The 24,669-nt window shown below is 42.8% G+C and overlaps 1 protein-coding gene across 1 annotated transcript in view; it reads right to left on the bottom strand.

The window, feature by feature from the left end:
* Positions 1-3,509: 3,509 nt before the first annotated feature.
* The window catches only part of GPR149 (G protein-coupled receptor 149), a 36,598-nt gene continuing 15,438 nt past the window's right edge, over positions 3,510-24,669 (bottom strand). The window contains exon 4 of the mRNA XM_032787370.2: positions 3,510-4,139. Coding sequence (XP_032643261.1) covers positions 3,567-4,139 — 573 coding nt within the window. The 3' untranslated portion in view covers positions 3,510-3,566. The remainder of the gene's footprint in view (positions 4,140-24,669) is intronic.

Below are 24,669 nucleotides of genomic sequence, written 5' to 3'. Positions count from 1 at the left end.
TACACAAGGGAAAGTAAACCCTTTCCCCACCGTTGCCTCTCCCAGGCTTCCCTCCCTGGGTTACCCTGGAAGATCACTGTGATTCAAACTCCTTGAATCTTAAACAGAGAGGAAAATGCACCTTCCCCCTCCTTCTCTCTCCCCTCTCCCAGACTCTCCCTGAGAGAGAACAGTAATCCTAACACAGAGAGAAATTAGCCTTTCTTCTCCCTCTTTCCTCCTTTCTCCCCACCAATTCCCTGGTGAATCCAGACCCCGTCCCCTGGGGTCTCACACCAGAATAAAAAAACAATCAGGTTCTTAAACAAGAAACTTTTAATTAAAGAGAGAAAAACAGTAAAAATTATCTTTGTAAATTTAAGATGAATATGTACAGGGTTTTTCAGCTATAGACACTGGAATACCCTCCCAGCCTAAGTATTCAAGTACAAATTAAAATCCTTTCAGCAAAAATACAAATTTGAACTCCTTCCAAATACAAATTACACATTTGCAAATTTGCAAAGAAAACAAACATAAGCCTAACTCGCCTTATCTACCTAGTACTTACTATTTTGAATCTATAAGAGCCTGTATCAGGGAGATTGGAGAGAAACCTGGTTGCACGTCTGGTCACCTCTCAGAACCCAGAGAGAACAACACCAAAAACTAACAGCACACACAAAGCCTTGCCCTCCCTCAAGATTTGAAAGTATCCTGTCCCTGAATGGTCCTCTGGTCAGGTGACAGCCAGGCTCACTGATTCGTTAACCTTTACAGTCAAAAGAGATATGAAGTACTTCTGTTTCTGTTAACTCTTACTTATCTGTTTTATGACACGGGGCTAATCTGCCCAAGATCTAGGAGCCCAGTCTCTGTTGCCTCCACTGGTTCAGAAGCATTAAGGGTGGGGGTCAGACTCAGGAGCTTCTCCTCCTGGGTGGCCTCCTTTTCAGCTGCTTGCTGTCGCCTACCTACGAGAGCGACCCTCTGGCTTTGGGCCAGTATTCAAGTTCCCAAGGCCTTAGCTGCCTTTCCCTTTTCGACTTTCTACCGTGTCTGGGAATGGAATGGAAAATCTGGGGATATTTCAGAGAAAGACTGGGGGTTGACAGTCTACTGTGGATGCCTCACTAACTTCAGGATTCCCCTCTTTCTCCAATCCTCCTACTGGGATAAAGTCTCCAAACCGTGGGAAATCCCTCCCTATGAGCACGGGTATGGGAGTTTAGGAACTACACCTGCTGCTACCTCAGTAGTGTTCCCCTGAATCTCAATTTTTACTGGATGGTGGGGTAATAACCAACTGTCCCATGGACGCATGTTATCCCCGTATGCTTAGCCTGCAGCAGCTAACTACACTTCACAAGCTTCCCCCGAGACAAGCATGATACACTCCCCAAATCAACCAGTGCTGTGGTCTCTACCTCATTTAGCTTTACTGGTCTGGTGTACATATGTGGGGTTAGTGAGACCCCCACAAGGTGGATTAGGAGCATGGTCTGCCCAGTTCCCCAGGTTACACTGCATAGGTCCTCAGCATTGGGACACTGTGCAGCTATATGTCCCCACTCCCCGTTAGGCATAAACATTTGTATGGGCCTTAGGCATTCCCCGGTCTCTTGGTTTGGGCAGTCTAACATCAAATCCTCTTCTCTCTCAGTGCTCTGACTCTTTGTGGCTTCTGTGAGCCTTCAGCCCCTCTCTTTTTCCACCTGGGCTCTCCTGGTGGCCCGTCACTCAAGCTCTAGGGCTTGGTGCTGCTAGTTTAACCCGGGGTGCCTCTTTCTTAACGGTCGGGTCAGCTCCCTCGCTGTCCTTCGCCTTTCTACCAGTGCAACAACCTCATCATAGGTGGAGGGTTCGTTCTGGCTTACCCAAGCACGAAGTTCTGGCGGTAGTCCCCTCCTGTATCGGTCGTGATGACCAGAACCTCTAGTATCTCTTCTGGACTCCGGGACTCCGTTTCGCAACCACTTTCGTGCGAGATGGATGATGAGGTCATACAATTGGGACCGTGGGTTTTTATTTTCCTCATGGTACCTCCACTCGTGATACCGCTGGGCCCGCACTGCAGTCGTTACCCCAGATCTGGCCAGGATCTCTGCTTTCAACGGGGGGTAGTCTGCTGCAGCCTCTTCAGGCAGATCATAGTAAGCCTTCTGGGCCTCCCCACACAGGAATGGGGCAAGGATGCCAGACCACTGATTTCGAGGCCAGGCCTCCCGTAGGGCTGTCCTCTCAAAGGCCAGAAGGTATGCCTCTACATCATCCTCCCGTCATTTTCTGCAGCCAATGGCTGGCCCGTATGATCTGCGTCCTCATCATGGCCGCGGTTCAGCTCTGTAAGGGTCTTTACCTGGTTCACCAGTTCTCCGCAACATAGCTTGGTCTTGAGAAGCCTGGTCCATCAGCAGGCAATTAGTCTCTTGCTGCAGCCGCACTGCCTCCTGTTGGGCAGCTGCCTGGACACGGTAGCCTCCTGCTGGGCTGCTGTAGCTTGTATCAATGCCTGTACTAAGTCATCCATTGTGGTGGCAAAAAAAAAAAACCCTCTACTTTTTTTTTTCACCCTCCTTCTTCTGCCGCGCTGTGCACACCAGATCCCACTCCTGACACCAGTTGTGACAAAGTTCCTCCTCTACCTTGGTGGGTCCTGCGCTTATTGGCAGATTTGCTCACCTCAGTGATCTTCCCACAGTCTGGATCAACTCCTCCTGTGTCTGATCAGGAGTTGGGAGGTTTGGGGGGAACCCGGGCCCGCCCTCTACTCCGGGTTCCAGCCCAGGGCCCTGTGGATTTCAGCTGTCTATAGTCCTCTTGTAACAGCTGCATGACAGCTACAACTCCCTGGGCTACTTCCCCATGGCCTCCTCCAAACACCTTCTTTATCCTCACCACAGGACCTTCCTCCTGGTGTCTGATAACGTTTGTACTCCTTAGTTCTCCAGCAGCACAGCCTCTCACTCTCAGCTCCTTGTGCCTCCTTGTGCCTCCCAGCTCCTCACACGCACTTCCTCTCCTCTGGCTCCCCTCGCCTGACTGGAGTGAGCTCCTTTTTAAATCCAGGTGCCCTGATTATCCTGCCTTGATTGGCTGCAGGTGTTCTGATTACTCTAGTGCAGCCCCTGCTCTGGTCACTCAAGGAACAGAAAACTACTCATCCCGTGACTGGTATATTTGCCCTCTACCAGACTCCTGTACCCCACTGGTTTGGGTCTGTCACACAATATTATAAAAAACTATTAACTATTTGATGTTTTCCTATCCATACATTTTTAAAAAAACTACTTATTGGTATAGTCCAGTGGTTCTCAACCTTTTAGCTATTATGGGCCATGCATGCAGCTCCTTGTTATGTGGGACAAAACCACACAATGTACCTTTATGGCCCTGAGGATGTCACATGTGCCGCAGCTGTGTGTTGATAGAGCTGCAAGTGGCCCATGGTCGCATGTTGAGAACCATTGATATAGCCAAACAAAACAAAATTACTTGTTACAGAAGAGAAAAGCCATGTGTTTGATAGATCAACTGAAGCAGAAGAGGAGTGTCAGTCAAATCAGATTTACTACTCTAAGTGTCTTTTAATTGCTTTTGCCATCTTCTTCCCTTTTTCTGTATGCTTTATTTAACAATTGTATTTCTTCCTGATAACCATCTCTCTCCATATGCTGCTTTTTACTATTTCGCCTATGAGCTTCAACAGTATCTGGAATTGATATGTTAATATCGCTGTCAGGATTGTTTGATGGTATAAAGAGAGAGTAGGAAGCAGTTTCTCCTAAATCGCATGAAACAAACCTGTTTTCTTTCCGTGAATAACGCAAAGATGGGGATCTGACCTGGGTAGACGACTGGCTGATATTACTGATGATTGATACAGTATCCATGGCCTCTTCATTGTCGCAAATTTCAAGAACTTCTAAATGAATTTTAACATTTGTGTCTGCAAATGTAGTAGGAGAATCCTCAGGGTTTGGCTCATGACCAACACTCTTTGATCGATATACTTCAATTTTCTTTGATGTGGGTGTTATTTTTTGACCTTCAGTGCTTACCTCGTAGGTAGATAAAGAGAGAGTTTTTCCCGTGGGTGCATGGAGAGATACAGTCCCTTGAAATGCACATAAAGGAATAGCTAAGGCCCCACCTGAGCGCTGGAAAGAAACAGAATTGCCATTATTTAATGTTCATTTCTGAAGTCAGAATCCATTATAAACAAGCCAATTATGCCTAGTTTATGAGCGTGCTTTCACTACTGTACATTTTCTCTAGGAACATTAGAAGCCCGGTATTTAAATCAACAGTATGATTTTTTAAAAGGGTTTAAAGCACCTATTGTTTTCAGTGAGCAAGGCTCTTTATGATGCATTTTAATATAAAACGCAAGGTTATTACCACAAGAGTGACTATGACTCAGTTATATGCATGGACACAAAGTGACTTCATTATAAGAATTCACAGGATTTAAATGTAATAAAAGCCTGGTCCACATGGGGATCAGGACTGTGCTAGCTATGAACATATTTAACCACAGTTGGTAATGGGAGATTCTGTCAGTTTCCCAAGCCAGTATGGGACAGGGGGTGGGATGGGAAGAAGAGGGAATGGTGAAAAGGGTGCTAGATAAACTATGCCAACTGGCACTCTATAGGACAGATTTATCACAGAACTAACTTGGTTACACAGAAATGGTGTTAGAACCCTGCTAGCAACTACCATGCTTCAACGTGGTTGTACGGTAGCAAGCACTGTTCTGCTCCCAGAGCAAGTCAGGATTTTAAAGGGTTGCAGTCCCCCCTGCAACAGAGGAACAGTACTATGTTAAAACCATTGGAGAGTGAACTCCATTGCAGTCCTGAACTACCTTGTGTAATGCTGCAGCCGGGAATTCTTAGCATTCGCATTTGAGTTTATAAAGAGAAAAGTTTTTCCAAAAGTTACATTCCTCCCCAAAAACCTGTTGGTAAAGGTACAGACATTACAAAGAGAGTCATTAAAAGGATCTGCGTGAGAAGCACTAGAAGAAATTGAACACTTCTATATGGACTGCAGTAGCATAACCCCCTGGGGTTAGTCTGTATATTTTGTGTCTCCCCTCGGTGCCTGATCCACAGAGGAGGATTATCGATTACAGCCCCTTGCTACAGAGCTTGGGTCTCTAGCTCAAACTGTGAAGACTCAGTCTTTGAACTCTAGAGGTCTCCAGTTCAATCGCTGGCATTGGCTATGCTGGCAGCTGTTACAATAGTAACTGCAGTCCTTGCAAAACTACAAATGGCTGAGCTACCTGGCACACAGGGATTGGAGAGTTGCCCCTGCAGGGCTTCTCTAGCTCCTGCTCCCCAGCAGATCTGCTACAGTTTGGGCCTTGAGTGTCCCCAGAGGGGCACTGGTCAGCATCTCTAATTAGCCTTATTCCAAGGCAGGAGGAGCCTTGTCTAAGGCAGACGAATACTTGCCACCTTTGCAGTGGGCCACCCTGGGAGGAGGTGCCAGAATAGTTAAGAGGAGGGATGCAGGGCAGAGGAGAAAATCACTGTGACTCTGGAAAGCTGCAGAGCCCAAATCCACACCCCTAGACACCTAGTACACCTACACTGGAGCTGGAAGATATAATTTCAAGCCCAAGCAGATGTACCTGCATCAGCTTTGATGGAGCAAGCACCCTAAAAATAGAAGTATAACCCTGGTGCCGTGAGCAGTGGGAGGAACTGAATATGTACCTAGGGTCCAGGATGGGATCGTACTTGGGGTGGCTAGTCCCTCTCGCTACAATGGCTACCCCTTCTATTTTTAGCATGCTAGCTCAGTCAGAACCAGTACAGGTATTTTACACCTTCCAGTTGCAGTGCAGACAGACCTTAAGTTTCTGCCACCTCTGCAGGCAAGGCCTCAGGTAGCAATTTGAGAGTGACCCAGATTTCCTCCCTGCTCATGTTATGGATCCAACATAGCTGGCTACGGGAGCAGCTGCTGTTAAGGTACCAGATAGCAAGTGTGAAAACTTGGGACAGTGGGTTGGTGGTAATAGAAGTCTATATAAGAAGAAGCCCCAAATATTGGGACTGTCCCTATAAAATCAGGACATCTGGTCACCCTAGCTGCTATATACAGGGCTGAAGGTTCAGGAAGCAACCCCCAGCCCCAGTTACTCTTCTCTGGACCCCTCCCCCATCTGCTGCTCCAACACAGTAGTCTTAGCTTTCTGGTAAACTGGGGAATGAAGTAACCAGAAGAGGAAGGGAGAGGAGAAGAATCAGCCAAAAGAGGGCTGGGAATAAATAGAAAGAAAAAGGATGACAAGGAGAGAAAAACCCACAGAAAATCAGGATTGGAGAGAAAAAATGGACAGAAAAAAATAGACAGAAAAAGAGAGACATCAGCAAATTTGTAAAGACACGGTATAAGTTTGTAAGGCCAGCAGAGTGGGAGCAGCACCTATTTGCCCTCTAACCCTTCCTAAGGGAGGGCTTTAAAAAGGGGCAGGATAGTAAGTATCTAAGGTCAGCAAAATTTCCCCGATTTGTGATACAATTGTGATGAAGCCACATACAGCTGACAGACATGAATATTGGATAAATCCTACACTGCGGAGAGCTCAGAGTAGAACCTTAGGTCCTCAGTTCCAAAAACTACAGGCCTTCACTGCTTGAGTCAAAGGGACACTCTCTCAGCTAATGCTAGCAGAGGGGCCATATTCTCTCCAATGGCTAACTACTAGAAGGGAACCAGGTAAAATAACTGGAAGCAGGGATGTGTATTGGGATTACTTGGGAACTGAAAGATGGTTCCTCCATTTTGACTGGCCCTGATTTTCATCTCCTTTCACAGTCAAGCTGAGCAAATCTTTAGTATCAAAGCAGTTTAGCCCACTGACGTGAAAGGTAAATTTGCTCTTTAGAGGGCAAGGAAGCCAATTATTTGAGGATTATTAAGGAAAAGATCTTGTGATAGAACCTGGTAGAATAAGTCAGGAGTTTTACAGGGTTGCCATGCTGCTAATCAAGTTGTATGAATCCTTAACACAGATACTTGCAAAGAAAAATGGGATCTTATTGTGCAAGAGAATCTTATTAGACTCAGGCCTATTCAAGCTTGGACAAAGCAACTAGCCTGAAAAGAAGTTGATTAGCCCTGCCAGAAATTGGCCTGTTTTGCTGGAAGGAAATAAAAACAAAATCTGCCTTCTTTATAGATTTGTCAGAGAAAGAATTTGTCAAGAATTCCCCCAGTTTACATTAAGTAACAGAGGCAGCTGATGTTCTGTGTCTGGATCCAACTTTTAGTTCTGTCTATAAGAGTGTGAAAGCCCGATTTAATTCACAGTGTAGCACTGAATTCATACGGAGGGCAGGAATGGTGTGGCTTGCAGCAGTGGAGGATAGTGGGCCAGAGAGTGAAGTAGTTCAGAAATTCATTTCCAGGTAAGTGATAAGACCTAGGACTCAATTCTCAGCCCTGGCTCTAGCTGCTTTCTTTGTGCTGTGCAGGCTCCTAGTCTACACTGTTTGAAGTTCTCTGTTCAAGGGTCCATTAGTGTCCGCATTTTTGGCAGCTAATCTGGTTCAGAGTCTGGAGTACTTTCTAAAAAACACACGTAGGATCTGAAGGACATCTGGAATGTATGAAAAAACAAGATCAATATGGACTGAACATACTAGCACCTATTAAGCGCAAGGTTAGATTCTTGTTTAAGATATTACAGATTTGTAAAATTGGATGTCTAAAAGACAGAGTGTATCCGAGGCCATCAGAGTGAATTCTTTCTTGAACAGTAATTGCCACTGCCATAAGTAATTGCCACTGCCATAGTTCTCACTGCTCTTTCTGCATAGTTTATTTTTGAGTAAGAGATCAACATCCATCTTAAGGAGCCAAATGTTCATGCCAAATTTATACTTTTTCCAGTGTTCAGTGAACTATATAATTTCAATAGTTACATTATAATTTAGCTGTGTATTAATGGAAAATAAATATTATTTATCTTCATAGCCATTATAGCTGTAGCAGACACAGAATTTAAAGCATACACTCACAAATTGCCACTTAAATGTCCAGTAATTTATCCCCTACATGCCTTACAGAGCAAATGTTAATTAAACAAACATGTTAAACAATGCAAAATATTATGACAAAAATCCAAATCAATCTAATACTAAATAAAGATAATGGGCCTTATATTGTTCCACGGTGTTTACTAATAGAGCTGGGGAGAAAATGATTCTCTCGTCCCAGGAACATTTTTGAGATTTCAAACTTTTTTCCCTTTCCCAAATTGGGAAGAAATATTGAAATCTCAAAAATTTTGTAAAGTGAAAAAACTTTAAAATAAATTGGGTTTTGTTCAGTTGAAAATATTTCATTTTGATAATTTTGAAACATTTAATTTTGATGTTGACTTTAATTCACTCTATAATTCACTCAAATTTCAAAGTGAAAAGCCATTGTGAACCAAAATCCAGAATTTATTTTGAAATGTTGAAGTGGGATGTTTTGACAGTTTCAAAACTTTTTTCACAATTTTTTCAAAACCGACTCTTTCTCATGAAGTTTCAGTTTTGACAAATAGTCATTTTTTTCCAACAGAACGTAGAAAAATTCTCAATCAGCTCTGGTTACTAACTGCATCCCAAAGCATTCTGGGCTCTCTCTCCCCCTCTATAATAACACCTGTTACTGCACTAGGAGATGAAGCAAGAGCCAGGACAGAGATTTGAGTATTGATATTTCATGTTCATACTGGCTGACCACATTAAAGAGTCGTGCTTCTGCACTCTACACTAGTGAAACTCGGTCAGCAAGTGTAGCTCTAATCAGAATATATTACTATAGTCTTGCCTGGAAGGTACAGGGCCATGAAGGAGAACTGAGTGGTCCCCTGGAGTGGTTGATGCCTCCTCCTGACTAGCCAGAGATGATGAAAGCTCTCTAAGCAGTTGACCTTCTTTGAACACTTGCAGAATCTAGTACCGTTTTAACCTACTGAGTTAGCACAAGGGTGGAGAAAAATCAATGATTTAATTTTTTTTTTAAGATTGGATTTTTTTAATTTAAATTAGACTTTGATAAAATGCTTTTTGAGGAAAAAAACCTATCTAAAGACAGTTTTAATTAAGATACATTATAGCTCAAAGATATCTCATCATGGAATAAGGATTCTAATTCTATAGTATGAGACAATATATTCATGTAATGGTTAAGAAAAGTTTTCTAAATGAGTTCAGTAGTTCATGGATTAGGGACCTGATCTTATGGGGTTCCAGGGGTTTCTGTATTGATTATTTAGGTTAATCTTTCTATCTACCCAATGAGACTCAGTGCTCAGTGTAGAAGATACCATCAGAGATGCTTAGTTTTGTGGTTCTCAAACTGTGGATTTGTGTCTCCAGAGATAACATGCTTGTTAACAGCAAAAATGTTTTTCAAATAAATAATAGAGATAGAGAAAATAACAGACCTCAATCCTATTGTCCATCTGCAAATTTGTGTACACAGAGTCAATCCCTTACCTCTTCTCTAAAAGTGCAAAGTTTCAAAAGTAATGAATAGAAGATTGTTGGGGGCAAGAATAGATCTGGACAAGGAGAAGAAGTCTGGAGATAAATGTGAGAAAGGAGAGGACAGGCAGTAGAAACAAAAGTGAAACTGTATCTGAAGTATTCACAACTGTATTCACAGACTGCCAAAAGTGAAACTTGAGCAGTTCCAGAAGATCTTCTGAGTGTAGCGTTCATTGATTTGAGATCTACCATACCATTCTCTCACTAGAAACAAAACCATAATGGCAGGCTATAAAAGAGATCCAGTTTGGGAATATTTTAATTAAAGTTCCTCTACTCTGGGTAAGACAGGAATGCGTGCAAATGCAAACAGTGCAACCAAAGAAATGCAAGGCCTGGTTGCCCGAATGAAACAACATCATGAGAAGTGTTCCTTCTCAGGAGGAAGCTGCTTGAAGATGATGAAAGGAACATGTCTGAACATGCAGGATCTTCAGGTTGGTAAACTTTTTTAATTCATACTACTTCTTAGGGACTGCCTGTCTTCCTTCTGGACTATTCTTGAATTCTCAGTTTGAGCAAAATATATAGTTGTTACTCTATGGGGCACTATCATTAGATGCAGTTGTGATAAAAAATAAATAGCTGAAATAGGTAGATTTTCCTTTTACAATTTCACCTTGAAAGTAGTACTGAGTGTCAGTGAATGCAATGAGTAATACTAAATGAGCAGTATGGTAATAATAGTTAAATAACTGCATTGACTTATTTTGTTTAGGAGAATCCATCTTCAACATACAGGATTCTGAAGATTATCCACCTTCAAAATCACCATCATTTTCTATAGTTTCAGAGTTATCTGCCAATGATAGTGTTTCAGTCACATCATGTATGTCACACAGTCACAGTATATCTATCACCTCTTGCAAAAAGAAAAAAAAATCTCCACCATCCAGAAACAACCATTGTTAAGTTTTTGATAAGAACTAGCAGATTACAAAAGAGGTAATTAATGAAAAAAATTGCCCAGTTTGTTTATGCAACAAGCTCTCCTTTCCATATGATTGAGAACCCACACTTTATTAACATGGTTCAATTATTAAGACCAGGATACAGTCCACTCAACAGAGCAGATATCACAGGCAATTTGCTGGATAAAGTGTATGAAAAAGAAATTAAGCAGTGTGCAAAAGATCTAGAGGGTGAAATTGTTAACCTGAGTCTTGATGGGTGGAGCAGTGTCCACAATGATCCTGTTGCATGTGCTTGTGTGACAACAGAAGAAGGGAATGTCTTCCTTTCAGAAACAATTGATACATAAGGAAATGCACACATAGCAGAATACTTACAAGAAGTAGCAGTAAAAGCTATAACAAACTGGGAAAAAAATTTCAAATGTCTACTATGCAGCTTGGTCACACTGCAAATATATCCAGGATGAGAAGAAATTTAGGAGAGAGTGAAGAGCATCCCAAGCTAATAACATACGGTTGCAGTGCTCATTTGATGCACCTCCTAGCCAAAGACTTCAGTGTTCCAGAAATAAAGGCTAATGTTGTTGAAATTGCAAAATACTTCTGTAACAACCACTTTGCAGCAGCTGCTCTGAAAAAAGTGGGAGGAACCAAGCTAACTCTCACACAAGATGTGCGATGGAACTCAGCAGTGGACTGTTTTGAGCACTATATCAAGAACTGACGAAATTTGATGACAGTTGGTGAGCAAAATCATGAAAAAATAGATGGCACTGTCACAGCCAAAGTTCTCAACATTGGACTTAAGAGAAATGTTGGACACATGCTGAGTACCCTGAAGCCTATGTCTGTAGCCTTGAACAAAATGCAGAGAAATAGCTGTTTTATTGCTGACGCTGTTGAAATTTGGAAGGAACTGAGTGAGATCTTAAAAAGAGAAATATACAATGAGAGTTAAATTACAAGCATTAAAAAAATGAATGGGAGAAGCACCATTTCCAGCTCATTTTCTTGCAAATATTTTCAATACTCGGTACCACGGTCAAACTTTAACGCCTGAAGAAGAGGCGCTGACTATGACATGGACATCTAAAATCATAGAATATTAGGGTTGGAAGGGACCTCAGGAGGTCATCTAGTCCAACCCCCTGTTCAAACCAGGACCAATCCCTAACTAAATCATCCCAGCCAGGGCTTTGTCAAGCTTGACCTTAAAAACCTCCAACGAAGGAGATTCCACCACCTCCCTAGGTAACCTATTCCAGTGCTTCACCACCCTCCTAGTAAAAAAGTTTTTCCTAATATCCAACCTAAACCTCCCCCACTGCAACTTGAGACTATTACTTCTTGTTCTGTCATCTGCTACCACTGAGGACAGTGGCAGCAGATCTAGCAATCATCTCTCCATAATGCCAACTATAATAAACTTCAGAGCTAAGGGTGAACTATTCAAGAAATATATGTTTGCTGATGATGTTTTAAAGAAAGTCACACCAGTTAACTGGGCTGACAGTCAATTAATTAATTTTTTTTAAATATTTCATTTAACTATTTTAGTTAAAAACAATTTTACACAAAAACAAACCTGATTTTAAAAAACTTGAATGTTTAACTAAATTCAAAAATTCATATGCTTGTTTTTGTTAAAAATATTATGTTTGCTGTTGAAGAAAAAAAAATCCAGAATACATAATTAATTGTTGTTTTAGTTAAATAAAACAATTTAATAAATGTCTGTCTAGTGATGTTCTCCTCCTAATACAAAATGGCAAGAAAATCCTCCAAGTATAAATGATTAACCTATTGCATTAGAGATAGTTCACCTCCCAGTGACTTCATAAATATCTGCTTCAATTACCTTTGGTAAATGAAATAACCAAACAATCATTCATCTTCTGATATAGCTGTAAAACTAATCTGAAAAGTTTTCATAATAAATCACTTAAAAAATGTATAGTGTGTACTTTCTAAAAATGAAACCTACATCTATCTTTGAGTTGTGAAGAACATGTATTAAGGTTATACCAAACAACAAGAATGCACTTTTATGTATAAATCCATGATTAATTTGAGTCTTTCTGACTAGTGATTTAAATCAAATCCTCCATGATTAGTCCTCAATTTAGGTAATGGAATAAGATCTGACACTCATTCATGTAGACTTGTTAGTAACTGAAAATGAACAGAACAATGTGAGCCAAAGGTTAAAGTCTATTGTGGATTCACATCTCTTACCTAGGCTGGTTTGCTTGTGTTGCAAATCTCATGCATGAATGAAATAGCTTAAGTAGGAACTGTATCTCATATATCATATTTAATATAAGGGAGAATAGATTTGGAACAGGAAGAACTTGGTTAATTCTGCAAGAGAGAAGACTGGATACAGGTCTTGTCTACACCCATGTAAACTTGGAGTAACTCCACTGACTTCTGTAGAGTTACTTTGGATGTAAACTGGTATGAATAAGAGCAAAGTGTGACCTTAGAGTCTATTAAGCTTGATTATCTTTATAAAATAAGGTATTGTTTGCCTACAAGTATGTAACATTAAATAGTGTGTCTCGTCATTGTATGTCTACAAGGTGGTGGTGTTTCAGAGCTGGCTGTTCATTTTATTTATTTAAAGATGTCCATTATGGGTCTACTATTTCTACTTCAGCACCTCTAACTAATCCAATATTAAGTACCGCATTTGGAGTACGACTTCTGTCCCAAAACATTCTGTGAGGCAGAATTTTGCCTTCTATTTCTTTGTAAACCTAATTTTATGTTTTGATTATAAATCTTTTAATGCAATTTTAATTTAAGAACATTAAAAACAGGAAGCTGTCTGAGTAATTCAGTGATGGACTCCCATTTATTTTAGTCAGGTTCATTTACCACTCTCATTGTGTTCTCTAAGTGAAACAATGGTATCTGCAATTGTAGCAGGGATATGATTCTTTTTTAATACAATTAAATTAGAAAGCGATCCACTGTTCTCTTTTTGAATAACCTACAATGGCACTCTTCACAAGCCCAAACTGTTTTTGGAGGAAGACTCCATCTCTTTGTCTCTTTCAACATTTCTTCCCTCCTGCCCCTTACGTTACAATAGTACACTTAAAAATATGATTTCTAAAATAAATTTAAAATTCAGACTCCTCCCACACAGTATATACTACATCTCCTCTTTTAAAAGCATAATTATAAAGGTTCTTTAACTAAGGAACAGGAAGCCTACTGATAGTCTGATTCTCTAGATCATCTTCAGAGAGTCAGAATTTTGAAGATGTCTTGAATTAATGCATCATCCATTTGAATGCAGCAGGGAATTATGCATTTGCATAGGGGCGAACAGCTATTAGAAATAAAAAAAAGCTCCCTCTTTCGAGTGAAAATGCTTTTTAGTATCCATGATATACAGGCAGTCCAGCTACATATTAGATTCACATATTAAAGAGCATAATCTGCTAGAGTAAGATTTAGAATATTGCTTACAAATTCTTTAAGTCTAACATTGTGTTGGTTCTACCATGAGTTGTTATAGTTTCAAGGAGGCAGGCCACAGAAGTCTGATCTGCATGTGTTATTAACAAAATGCTGCCACTACCAGTCTTTTTTTATTGTAACTCTTCAGGCCAAATGGACACTTGAATTCACTTTAGAAAACCTAGTCCTGTGTGATAACGAGTAGCTCTTTCAAGAGCTTCTCATCACCTTCAGCTCCCACTGTAACTGATGGGAGCAAAGGATGCTCAGGCCTTTGAGGATCAGACACGTACAGCGTAGCGTCTCATGAGAGCTGTAGAATGGGGCCTAGGATCTGGTCCTTGCTTCACAAAGAAGAATTTAACTAGCAGTATGTACAGTGCACCTTACATAGGTCAATTTTGTTTTCCACTAAAATGTAAGTGCTTCAATCTGAAAAAAATAAAAAATTGTTAATATTTTAAAAGCTGTTTAAATGTATTATTTCTGGATCTGTGATGCCATGCCAGAAAAATGCAATTTAGTAAAAAGTAAAGATTCGGGGCCCAATTCCATGTGCACAAGTTGCACTAACTTCCCTAAGAGTTCCTTGCACACAGTGTGTATGCAGAATCAAGCCCTTTATTTTCTATTTTTTACTGTGTGAACAGTGTGCATTTCCATCATGTCTCACCACAGAGCTTTTCATCTGCATGAATTCCTGTCTGGATAGCTGTAGGTAATCCTGTCTGTTGGAATCTAGGACATCGTTTTCACTGGAGGACTACATATATCAGTACATTCATTTTTTAACAAGGAGAAACGAAAAGGTACAGTGGAATAAATAACACATGTATTCATACCTCACATACATCATTCATACCTCAGTGGCAGTCATTCTGAGCAAAGGAATCTCTGCAGAATCACTGCAGCAAATCCTTTTTTGTTACTGTAAGTCTCACACTGTAGCCTATCATGTTTGTGGAGAATTGAAAATATTTCTCCCTGTATGAGGCAACTATGACCCTCCCCCCACTCGTACATACAGAGTGAGCTAGATTCTCCCTCCTCTTCTGGCTACTTTGTGCTGCTTAGGCAGAATCTGAGCCAAGCTCACCAGCTGAGAATTCCCCCATGTTGTGGAGCTCTCAGCTGGTGCAGAGAGGCATAGCCAGCTCCTATGCCCACCTGGCCAAGGACCCATGGCAGAGGGAGTGAAAACGGGGGGCAGCTGTGGTCTATCAATATAGTCAACTGGTACATGGCCAAGCTGTTGGTGTAAGTTAGAGCTGTTGTAACACCAACAGTCCAGGACTGCTTCAGATTCACAGTGAGAAACACAGAGGCATAGCTCACTCTCTGATGGCTTCCTCTTGCTCCTGTGCTGAGCAGATCACAGTGCAGGAAAGAGTCCAGGGCCATGTCTTATCCAAGGGAGGCCAAGATAGAAAGAATCCTGGTTGTGTGCAGCATATAGCTTGTTTACAGTGAAACTAAATTAAATGGGAAGTTCTGCTGCCAGACACATAAGTAACTTCACTGAAATCAATGGCACTACTCACAAGAGAAAGGGCTGCAATATAAACCCCAGAGTCTCAGATTGTTTGAATGCATCCGGATGCATAAACTGCAATTCTTGTTATAATCAAGCTCTATTTATGGAGCCTACTCTGGTAGTCTCTCTGCAGTCCGAACTCACTAGAAATGTTGTCTGAGTAGAAACTGATGGATCTGTGGGGGAAAAAAAAAGTTTTAGAATCTTCTTCTGTATTTCCCTTTGTAAACTGGCAAAAACTTCTTGATCCAGTTTTGCAAGAAATGTTGGTTATGCACCCATGAAAGAGTAATAAAGTGATTGTAACTTGCAAGTACATAGTTAAGGGAAGTCATAACATCACCACCTGCTGAAATACAGCTTGCTCCTGCAAAGTGTCAGGCACCAGCTAAAAAGGTACCGTATGCCTTTAACTCCCATTGATTTCAATAGATGTTGCTGAGCACCCTCATAGTGAAGCAATTAATGTGCTCCTCAGTTAGATCTCACTATAATCAATTATGTATTCTGCTTCTTGTGTGAATTATATTGCAGGTGCAAAATATTTTTGTTTAGAAGTGTGGGTTGGGAGGAGATGAAGTATTTATTTCGCTAGCGGGAGCCTAGAAAATGAGGCAAAAAGTGTTGTTTGAGAATGATTTATTAGTATACCTCAATTTCACCAGGGAAATTTTCTATGCATATTTGACATTTTGTACGGAACACAACTGACCTCATTCTGTTCACACATGAGGAACATGAACTCAGTGAATATGAGTCTCCAATGCCTTGCACCCTGTGCAGTCATTTAAGCACATGCTTAACTCCTACTAAGAAGCGTTTAAGGAAAGATTTGTTAGCAGGAACCACATAGTGGCAAAGGAAGAAATCCAGCTCCAATCCCTGTATGTCCTTATTGATTATTAATAAGGCTGGCGCAAGGAAGTTTCGCGTCCTAGGCGAAACTTCCACCTTGCACCCCCCCACAGCTAACCCCGCCTCCCCCACAGCAGCTAACTCAGCCCCCACGTGGGGAGCCCCCCCCGCAGCATCTATCCCCTCCACCACGACAGCTAACCCCTCTCCCCCCCATTCCCCCATGGCAACTAACCCTGCCTGGGGAGACTTCCCACGCCCCCGGCAGCTAACCCTGCCTGGGGAGACTTCCCTCCCCCTCGGCAGCTAACCCTGCCTCGGGAGACTTCCCCTCTTCCCCCGGCAGCTAACCCTGCCTGGGGAGACCTCCTGTGGAAGCTAACCCTGCCCCAGCTCACCTCACTCCGCCTCCTCCCCTGAGCACACTGGCGCTGCTCTAATTCTCCTCCCCGCCCAGGCTTGTGGCGCTGATTGGAGGAGACTTAGAGCTGGGCTGTGTGCCCAGCGGAGGAGGCAGAGCGGAGGTGAGCTGGGGCAGCGAGCGGTTCCCCTGTGCGCCCCCCCCGTTATTGCGGGCAACCCTCTCCGCGCGTCCCCCCACTCAGCTCACCTCCACCTCCTCGCCTGAGGGGGCTTTTAGGCGCCCCCAACCACTAGGTGCCCTAGGCGGCCGCCTAGTTTGCCTAAATGGTTGCACCGGCCCTGATTATTAATATACTCTATCCAGAGAAGAAAGTCAAATCTGCTTCGAGAGTATGTCTTCAGCCTGATAATACTTGTGTTAGCATCTGCCTTGTGCTAAAAGCAGAGAAAAAGTGCTCTGCAACAAAACAGAGGTTGAACGATAGTTCAAGTAATTTCCAACACAGTGAAATAGTGAGACAAAAATGACTGCAGCTATATTGCCAGCCCCAAGCATTCAAAAAATTATGAATTATTCTCTCTCTCCAGTCATGGTGTTTGCATAAGAATCTGAGATTAAGAAAATTACTTTCTGGATTCTTCTTATTTTTCTTCTGGTTTGGGAACCTTTAGGTTCATGTTTTCAAGCTTTTTCTCTACAACCTTGAGGGCTAGAAACTGCAATTTGTTTAGAAACAGAAGAAGACATTAAAATATTAAAGGCAAAAATTATTCAGCATTAAGAATGAAATTGTTTTATCCTCATTATGTACTGTGCATCTATGGTCTGCATTTATCATCCTCATTCTGAGGACCTTTGCATATCTACGCACAATAGGAGGGGAGAAGGCCTGGCTACCATAAATATTTATTCACACAACTGTAAACATTGGGGAACCAGGGACATTGCTTCACACTGGATCAGAGATCACATCACGGTTTGTCAGTCCAGTGTTTGATTTCTGCAGAAAGCAGGAACACTGCAAGTATGAGGATTCTCAATCCGGAGAGGTGGGAGTGCTCTGTACCATACTTATCAGCATGGGTTTGAATAACTGTTTCTGACTGGAGAATCATGCAATGAGACTGGAAGATACTAAACAGGGACTCTTTAGAAGTGGCTTCATGTAGAACTGGACTAAGATCTCAGTTACACAAATGTAAATCTACAGTAACTCCACCGACTTCAGCTAAATTAGAATGGTTTCTCATCAATACTTTATCACATTACAAACCAACATTCTCCTCTGGAGAAGGCCACATATCAGACATTTCTTGTGATCTACCCTGTTCTTTGACATCGTAGTCTCATATCTAAATAGCCCCTGGGATTTGTTTCCTACAAGATCACTTCTTCTCTCTCTTCAAAGCCACATGAACAGAGTAAAGTTTGTAGCTAGCCTGCAGACAGCCACAGTCAAAATAATGTAGGAAGATTTTCACCTATGACCAGCATTAAGTAACTTGGGAATAGCAAGATGCTAGAAAACAACCTGGTAAAGATTCTTTATTCCTCAAAACAAAAAATAAAGCCAGACTTGGAAGCACACTTGTTAGGAACACTTCTTTGGTGTTCCTTCTCCTCCTTCAAGAAAAGATCTGAGGCATGCTACAAGAAACTCAAAATCTTTTAACTGTGGAAGTAAATTAGGCTTAATTGAATTTAATGCCACTTTAATTCTGAATAAGAACAACCACACAGACACTTAATGCAATTTAAGTAATCCACTTTAAATTTGCACCCTTAATTTATTCGGATTAATTTTCTGAGTAACCCTGTGTAGACAAGTCCATAGAAGCAGTAACCTTGTGAGAAATAGAGCTCGGCTTGGCCTGTCATCCCAAATTGCTTCCTCACTTTCAACAGCTGTTGTTGACTTGTACCTCCTTGTATACAGTTGTTTCCTAGCTCTGCTGGTTAACCCTTGCTTTGCTGGTCTGGAGCTCCAGGGCTTTCTGACCCTGTCACCTTTGCCCCTCTTGGGACCTAGACAGGTACTATACCCTGACAGAGGGCTAAAAAGAGGTTTTCAACAAAAAGCTAGTTATAAACTTAAACACAGAGGGTGAAATCCTTGCCCCATTGAAGTCCATAGCAAAACCCAAAGAGTCTACTCCTTAATAATAAAAGCTCTGTAGTGCTTTTCCTTCCTAGATGTCAGAATACTTTATAAAGGAGATCACTCTTATCCCCATTTTACAATGGGAAAACTGAGGCACACAAAGGTGAAGTGACACACCCAATGTCACCCAGCAGCAAAGCCAGGAATAGAACCCTGATCTCCTAGGCCAGTGCCCTGTCTGCTTCCCCTAGTGGCAAAATAACAGTAAAATTGAGTAAACCTCTAAGACAGGGGCAGGCAAACTTTTTGGCCTGAGAGCCACATCAGGTTTCCGAAAGTGTATGGAGGGCCCGTTAGGGGAGGCTGTGCCTTCCCAAACAGCCATGCGTGGCCCGGCCCCCGCCCCCTATCTGCCCCCCCCTGCTTCTCGCCCCCAACGGCCCCCTTGGGACTCCTGCCCCATCCAACTCCCCTGTTCCTTGATGACCGTCCTGGGACCCCTACCCCATCCACTCCCATTCCCTGTCCCCTGACGGCCCCAGAACCCTACCCCCATTCAACCCCTCTGTTCCCTGCCCTGACCCCTATCCACACCCCACCCCTGACCATCACCCCTGAACTCCCCTGCCCTCTATCCACCCCGCCTCTTTCCTGCACTGCCTGGAGCACCGATGGCTGGAGCCACAGCCACGCCGCCTGGCTGGAGCCAGCTATGCCACCGCACAGCACAGAGCACCGTATCAGGCTGGGCTCTGCAGCTGCGGTGCCGCAGGAGCTTGCAGCCCTGCTGCCCAGAGCATTGCGCTGGCAGCAGGGCGAGCTGAGGCTGCGGAGAAGGAGGAACAGTGGGGGATGGGCTGGGGGCGAGCCTCCCGGGTCAGGAGCTCAGGGGTTGGGCACGAGGGTCCTGCAGGCCGGCTGGCCTGTGGGTCTTGGTTTTGCCCATCTCTACTCTAAGGGGTTTGCGCGCCTAATAACTTTAAAGGAATGCAGACTATAGCTGAACTATATTTTTAGAATGTTTCCACTGATGCCTTCATTGTTGCTTTTCATGCACAATGTTTTTTCTGTTTACTTTAAAATAGACAGTCTTCAGATCCCCTAAAATAAAAATTAACTGCAGTAACATTTATTACTGAAGTAATTTGGCCTTTGGAAGGCTGACTGCAGTAAATTTAGAGGCTGATAGTTAAAGGAAGAGATGAGGTCACCCCAAGTGACTTGGAAACCAGCAATTGGGTAGGACAATGGCAATCTGTCCAGATCTGTACTTGGAGCAAATTCATATAAAAAGGAGCAACAGACACTGTTCAAAAGAAGTGCCTTGCATGGTGACAGGTTTCAGAGTGGTAGTCGTGTTAGTCTGTATCTGCAAAAATGACGAGCAATCCTTGTGGCATCTTAGAGATTAACAAATGTATTTGGGCATAAGCTTTTGTGGGCTAGAACCCACTTCATCAGATGCATGGAGTGAAAAATACAGGAGCAGGTATAAATACATGAAAGGATGGGGGTGATTTACCAATTGTGAGGTCAGTCTAACAAGATAAATCAATTAACAGCAGGATACCCAGGGAGGAAAAATAACTATTGAAGTGGTAAGACAATGGCCCATTACAGACAGTTAACAAGAAGGTGTGAGTAACAGTAGGGAGAAATCAGTATTGGGGAAATTAGGTTTAGGTTTTGTAATGACCCAACCACTCTCAGTCTTTATTCAGGCCTAATCTGATGGTATCCAGTTTGCAAATTAATTCCAGTTCTGCAGCTTCAAGTTGGAGTCTGTTTTTGAAGATTTTTTGTTGAAGAATTGCCACTTTTAGGTCTGTTATTGAGTGATCAGAGACAGGGCCGGCTCCAGGGTTTTTGCCACCCCAAGCGGCGAAAAAAAAAAAGCAAAAACATAAATGCCGCAATCGCGATCAGTGGCAGCTCCACCACACTGTTTTCTTCTTCAACGGTAATTCGGCGGCAGGTCCCTCCCTCTGAGAGGGACCAAGGGACCTGTCCCCGAAGATCCTGACGTGCCGCCCCTTCCCCTTGGCCGTCCCAAGCACCTGCTTGCTGAGCTGGTGCCTGGAGCAGGACCTGACCAGAGAAACTGAAGTGTTCTCCTACTGGTTTTTGAATGTTATGATTCCTGATGTCAGATTTGTGTCCATTTATTCTTTTGCTTAGATACTGTTCCATTTGGCCAATGTACATGGCTGAGGGGCATTGTTGGCACACGATGGCATATATCACATTGTTAGATGTGCAGGTGAACAAGCCCCTGATGGTGTGGCTGATATGGTTAGGTCCTACGATGGTGTCCCTTGAATAGATATGTGAACAAAGTTGGCACCAGGGTTTGTAGCAGGGCTTGGTTACTGGGTTGGTGTTTTTGTTGTGTAGTTGCTGCTGAGTATTTGCTTCAGGTTAGGGAGCTGTCTGTAAGCAAGGACTGGTCTGTCTCCCAAGGTCTGTGAGAGTGAGGGATCGTCCTTCAGGATAGGTTGTAGAACCTTGATGATGCACTGGAGAGATTTTAGTTGGGGGCTAGTGGTAACGGCTAGTGGCATTCTGTTATTTTCTTTGTTGAGCCTGTCTTGTAGTAGGTGACTTCTGGGAATCCTTCTGTCTCTGTCAATCTGTTTCTTCACTTCAGCAGGTGGGTATTGTAGTTTTAAGAATGCTTGATAGAGATCCTGTAGGTGTTTGTCTCTGTCTGAGGGATCAGAACAAATGTGGTTGTATCTTAGAGTTTGGCTGTAGACTAGGGGTAGGCAACCTATAGCACGCATGATTCTATGCAGAGATCACTATCTAATTCTGTATTTATCACCATGAGCAGGGCCGGCTCCAGGCACCAGCAAAGGAAGCAGGTGCTTGGGGCGGCCAATGGATAGGGGCGGCATGTCTGGGTCTTCGGCAGAAATTCGGTGGCGGGTGGCGCCCTCAGCCCCTTGGGGAGGCAAAAAAGATGGAGCTGGCCCTGACTATGAGTCAGTGTGAAACATCTTCAACTGCAAACAGGTGAGCTGATATAACATTCAGTCCAGCTAAGGAAAATAAACTACAAATCCTTTCATTCCTTCTATTTGCAGTGCACATAAATAAGACCTATATATGTAAGAGCCTCTTGAAAGAGTTTGCTTCAGGCAGCCAGTACATGAGATATCAAGTCAGGAGAAAAATCAGTAAAGCCTATAAAGTAATATATTAGATTCTCAGGGTTCTGACAGATTTCTGCTGCCTAAAGGCACCTAGCTGGAGGGAAAAGTGATACATTATCACATAGGCACCCACTGTTCAACCCACTATGTTTTCTAAGAGAGAAAAAAACCCACAAGGTTTCATAAAATGTTAAAGATATTTCTTTTAACTGCAGCTGAAGAGTTAGCAAGTGACAAATATAATTTTTCTAAGCCTTTTTTGTTTTGAACACTTCTCTTTTCCAATACCCATTCACAGGAGCTAGTGTGTGGATATATAAGACAGAGGGCCTCATTACCCTATGACACCAGTTTTATAGTGGAGTAACTCAGGGCTGCCCAGAGGATTCAGGGGACCTGGGGCAAAGCAATTTTAGGGGCCCCTTCCATTAAAAAAAGTTCCAATACTATAGAATACTATATTCCCATGGGGGCCCCTGTGGGGCCCGGGGCATGGGGCAAATTGCCCCACTTGCCCCCCCACCAGGCAGCCCTGGAGTAACTCATTGACATCAGTGGAGTTATTTTTGATTTATTACTTTTAAAAAGTGAGAAGACAATCAGGCAACAGACTCCTACATATCCAAGGCTCCAACATACTGTCTAGAGGTCCAACATACAGTCTCTTGGAACCTATTTCTTGAAAACATTAAATGAAAATGATTGGTGCCCTTTAAATTTTTCTTTAAGGGTCTTAAAATAACAAAAAAAGGACAATGCTGCTTTCTAAGATACAAATTAAAATGGGCACCCTTACATGTGCATCGCTGGATAATGAAGAGTGAGTCAGCAAGCAAGGTGAGGAGGCAGTTGTAAGAGAGGATTATTTATGCCTTTCCTATTTTCTTGAATCATTTCAGGTAAGTGAGCATTACACACAGTCTGAGACCCTACCCCACTCCTCTTCAGGAATGATCTACCTTGGGGAACAGTAGAGTACCCTGAAGAATGTTCAGTCTCTTTACAAGTTATGTCCACGTGAAGCAGTAGTAGAATTTTTCCCAAACTCTGACCAAGAATAAAGTAAGCAATGACTGTTCTAACTGTGAAAGCTTTGGGATGAATCCTTTACTGAGACAAAATTACTGCTAGGTAACATGCAAGGCAAGCTCTAGCCATTTCGCCGCCCCAAGCATGGCGGCATGCCGTGGGGGACGCTCTGCCACTCGCTGGTCCCGCGGCTCCGATGGACCTCCTGCAGGCACACCTGTGGGAGGTCCACCGGAGCTGCCTGCCGCCCTCCCGGCAACCAGCAGAGCGCCCCCCGTGGCATGCCGCCCCAAGCATGCGCTTGGCGCGCTGGGGCCTGGAGCTGGCCCTGGTAACATGGGAGTTTTGCCTGGCCAAGAACTGCAAAATTTGGACCTTAGTTGTTTTTTGGCAGACAGTCATTATTCACCAGCTTCAGTAAAATAATTTTTCTAATTTTGAAAAAGTTTGCATTGTTCAGAGCTGCCTAAGCAGATCAGAAATCTCCACAGGTGCTGGAACTAGGGGTGCTGCCGCACCCCCACCTTGAAGTGTTGTCAATCATATACAGGGTTTACAGTTTGGTTCAATGGCTCTCAGCACCCTGACTATACAAATTTTTCCAACATCCCTGGAAATCTCTGACCTTCAAACCCCCACCACTACCCCAAACTACTTATCCTCAGCTACTGGATTATTGCATTTGTTCCCTTGAGCCAGTTTTACTTTTAAGCACTATTTATTTTTAAGTTTTGCTTCCCCTCTCTTCTTTCCCCTGGTGTTTTCAGAACAAGGTCAGACAGTCTAACTCTCAACCTTCAAACCTGTATGACACAAAATGTGACAAAAGGACTGAAATGCCCTTAACATCTGTACCATACGCAATGATAGATAATGGCATGCAACTATCAAAAGGATGCTGTCTCACTGTGTGAATTAGCTTTTTAAAAAAACTAGAAAGCCCAATTCCATCATGTGCAGAAATAAGAATTCCCTCACAGGGGTTATCAGCTGAGTTTGAACTCCATATTCTGAGATCTCCAGCACACATATTTACTAGCTAAGCTAAAGGAGCAATTGTTATCCCCTAAGTGGACCACTCTGTAGAGGGGGACTCAACACAAACTTGACTAGTGGATTACAAAACTATTTGCTAGACAATAGTAGTCTACTGGAGACCCGGAATCCCGGGTTTTACGTCCGTCTTTGGGAAGGAGTGTGTCTAATGGGTAGCACAATGACTACAGACAGGATAACCATAGATTTTGCACATTCATTCTGACATGCAATGTAGCTGAATGGATAAAACTTGATTCTGTCATGTCAGAGACCCAGATGCTATTCTCAGCTGTGCCTGAAGTGACACCGAGGTGAAATCAGAACTCCTGGCTCCCATCTCAGTGCACTTTCCCTACAGCGTTTTTAGATAGAAAATCTGGCAGTACAGAAGAACACCTTTCTCAACATCTGTAAGTTTGATGATGAGGGAAAGGTACACTGTGTCTCATAAAATGAATTATTTTCCTGTCAAAAAGGAAGATTTTAGAATGTATGAGACTGGAGTTACCTAGTGACTAAGCGAATACTGCATATAACCACCAGCATGAGCTCTGAACACACATTGTGTTGGAACAGACCTGGAAGAAAATGTACTAGACAGTTTTAGAAGTACCGTGTGTCGATTTAGCCTCTTAACTTCTATTAACATTAATGGGAGAAGCA

The sequence above is a fragment of the Chelonoidis abingdonii genome, chromosome 8, assembly GCF_003597395.2.
Source record: "Chelonoidis abingdonii isolate Lonesome George chromosome 8, CheloAbing_2.0, whole genome shotgun sequence".
NCBI classification, from domain to species: domain Eukaryota; kingdom Metazoa; phylum Chordata; order Testudines; family Testudinidae; genus Chelonoidis; species Chelonoidis abingdonii.
Note: the sequence above shows the minus strand (reverse complement) of the source record. Positions and strands in the feature narration are given on the sequence as shown.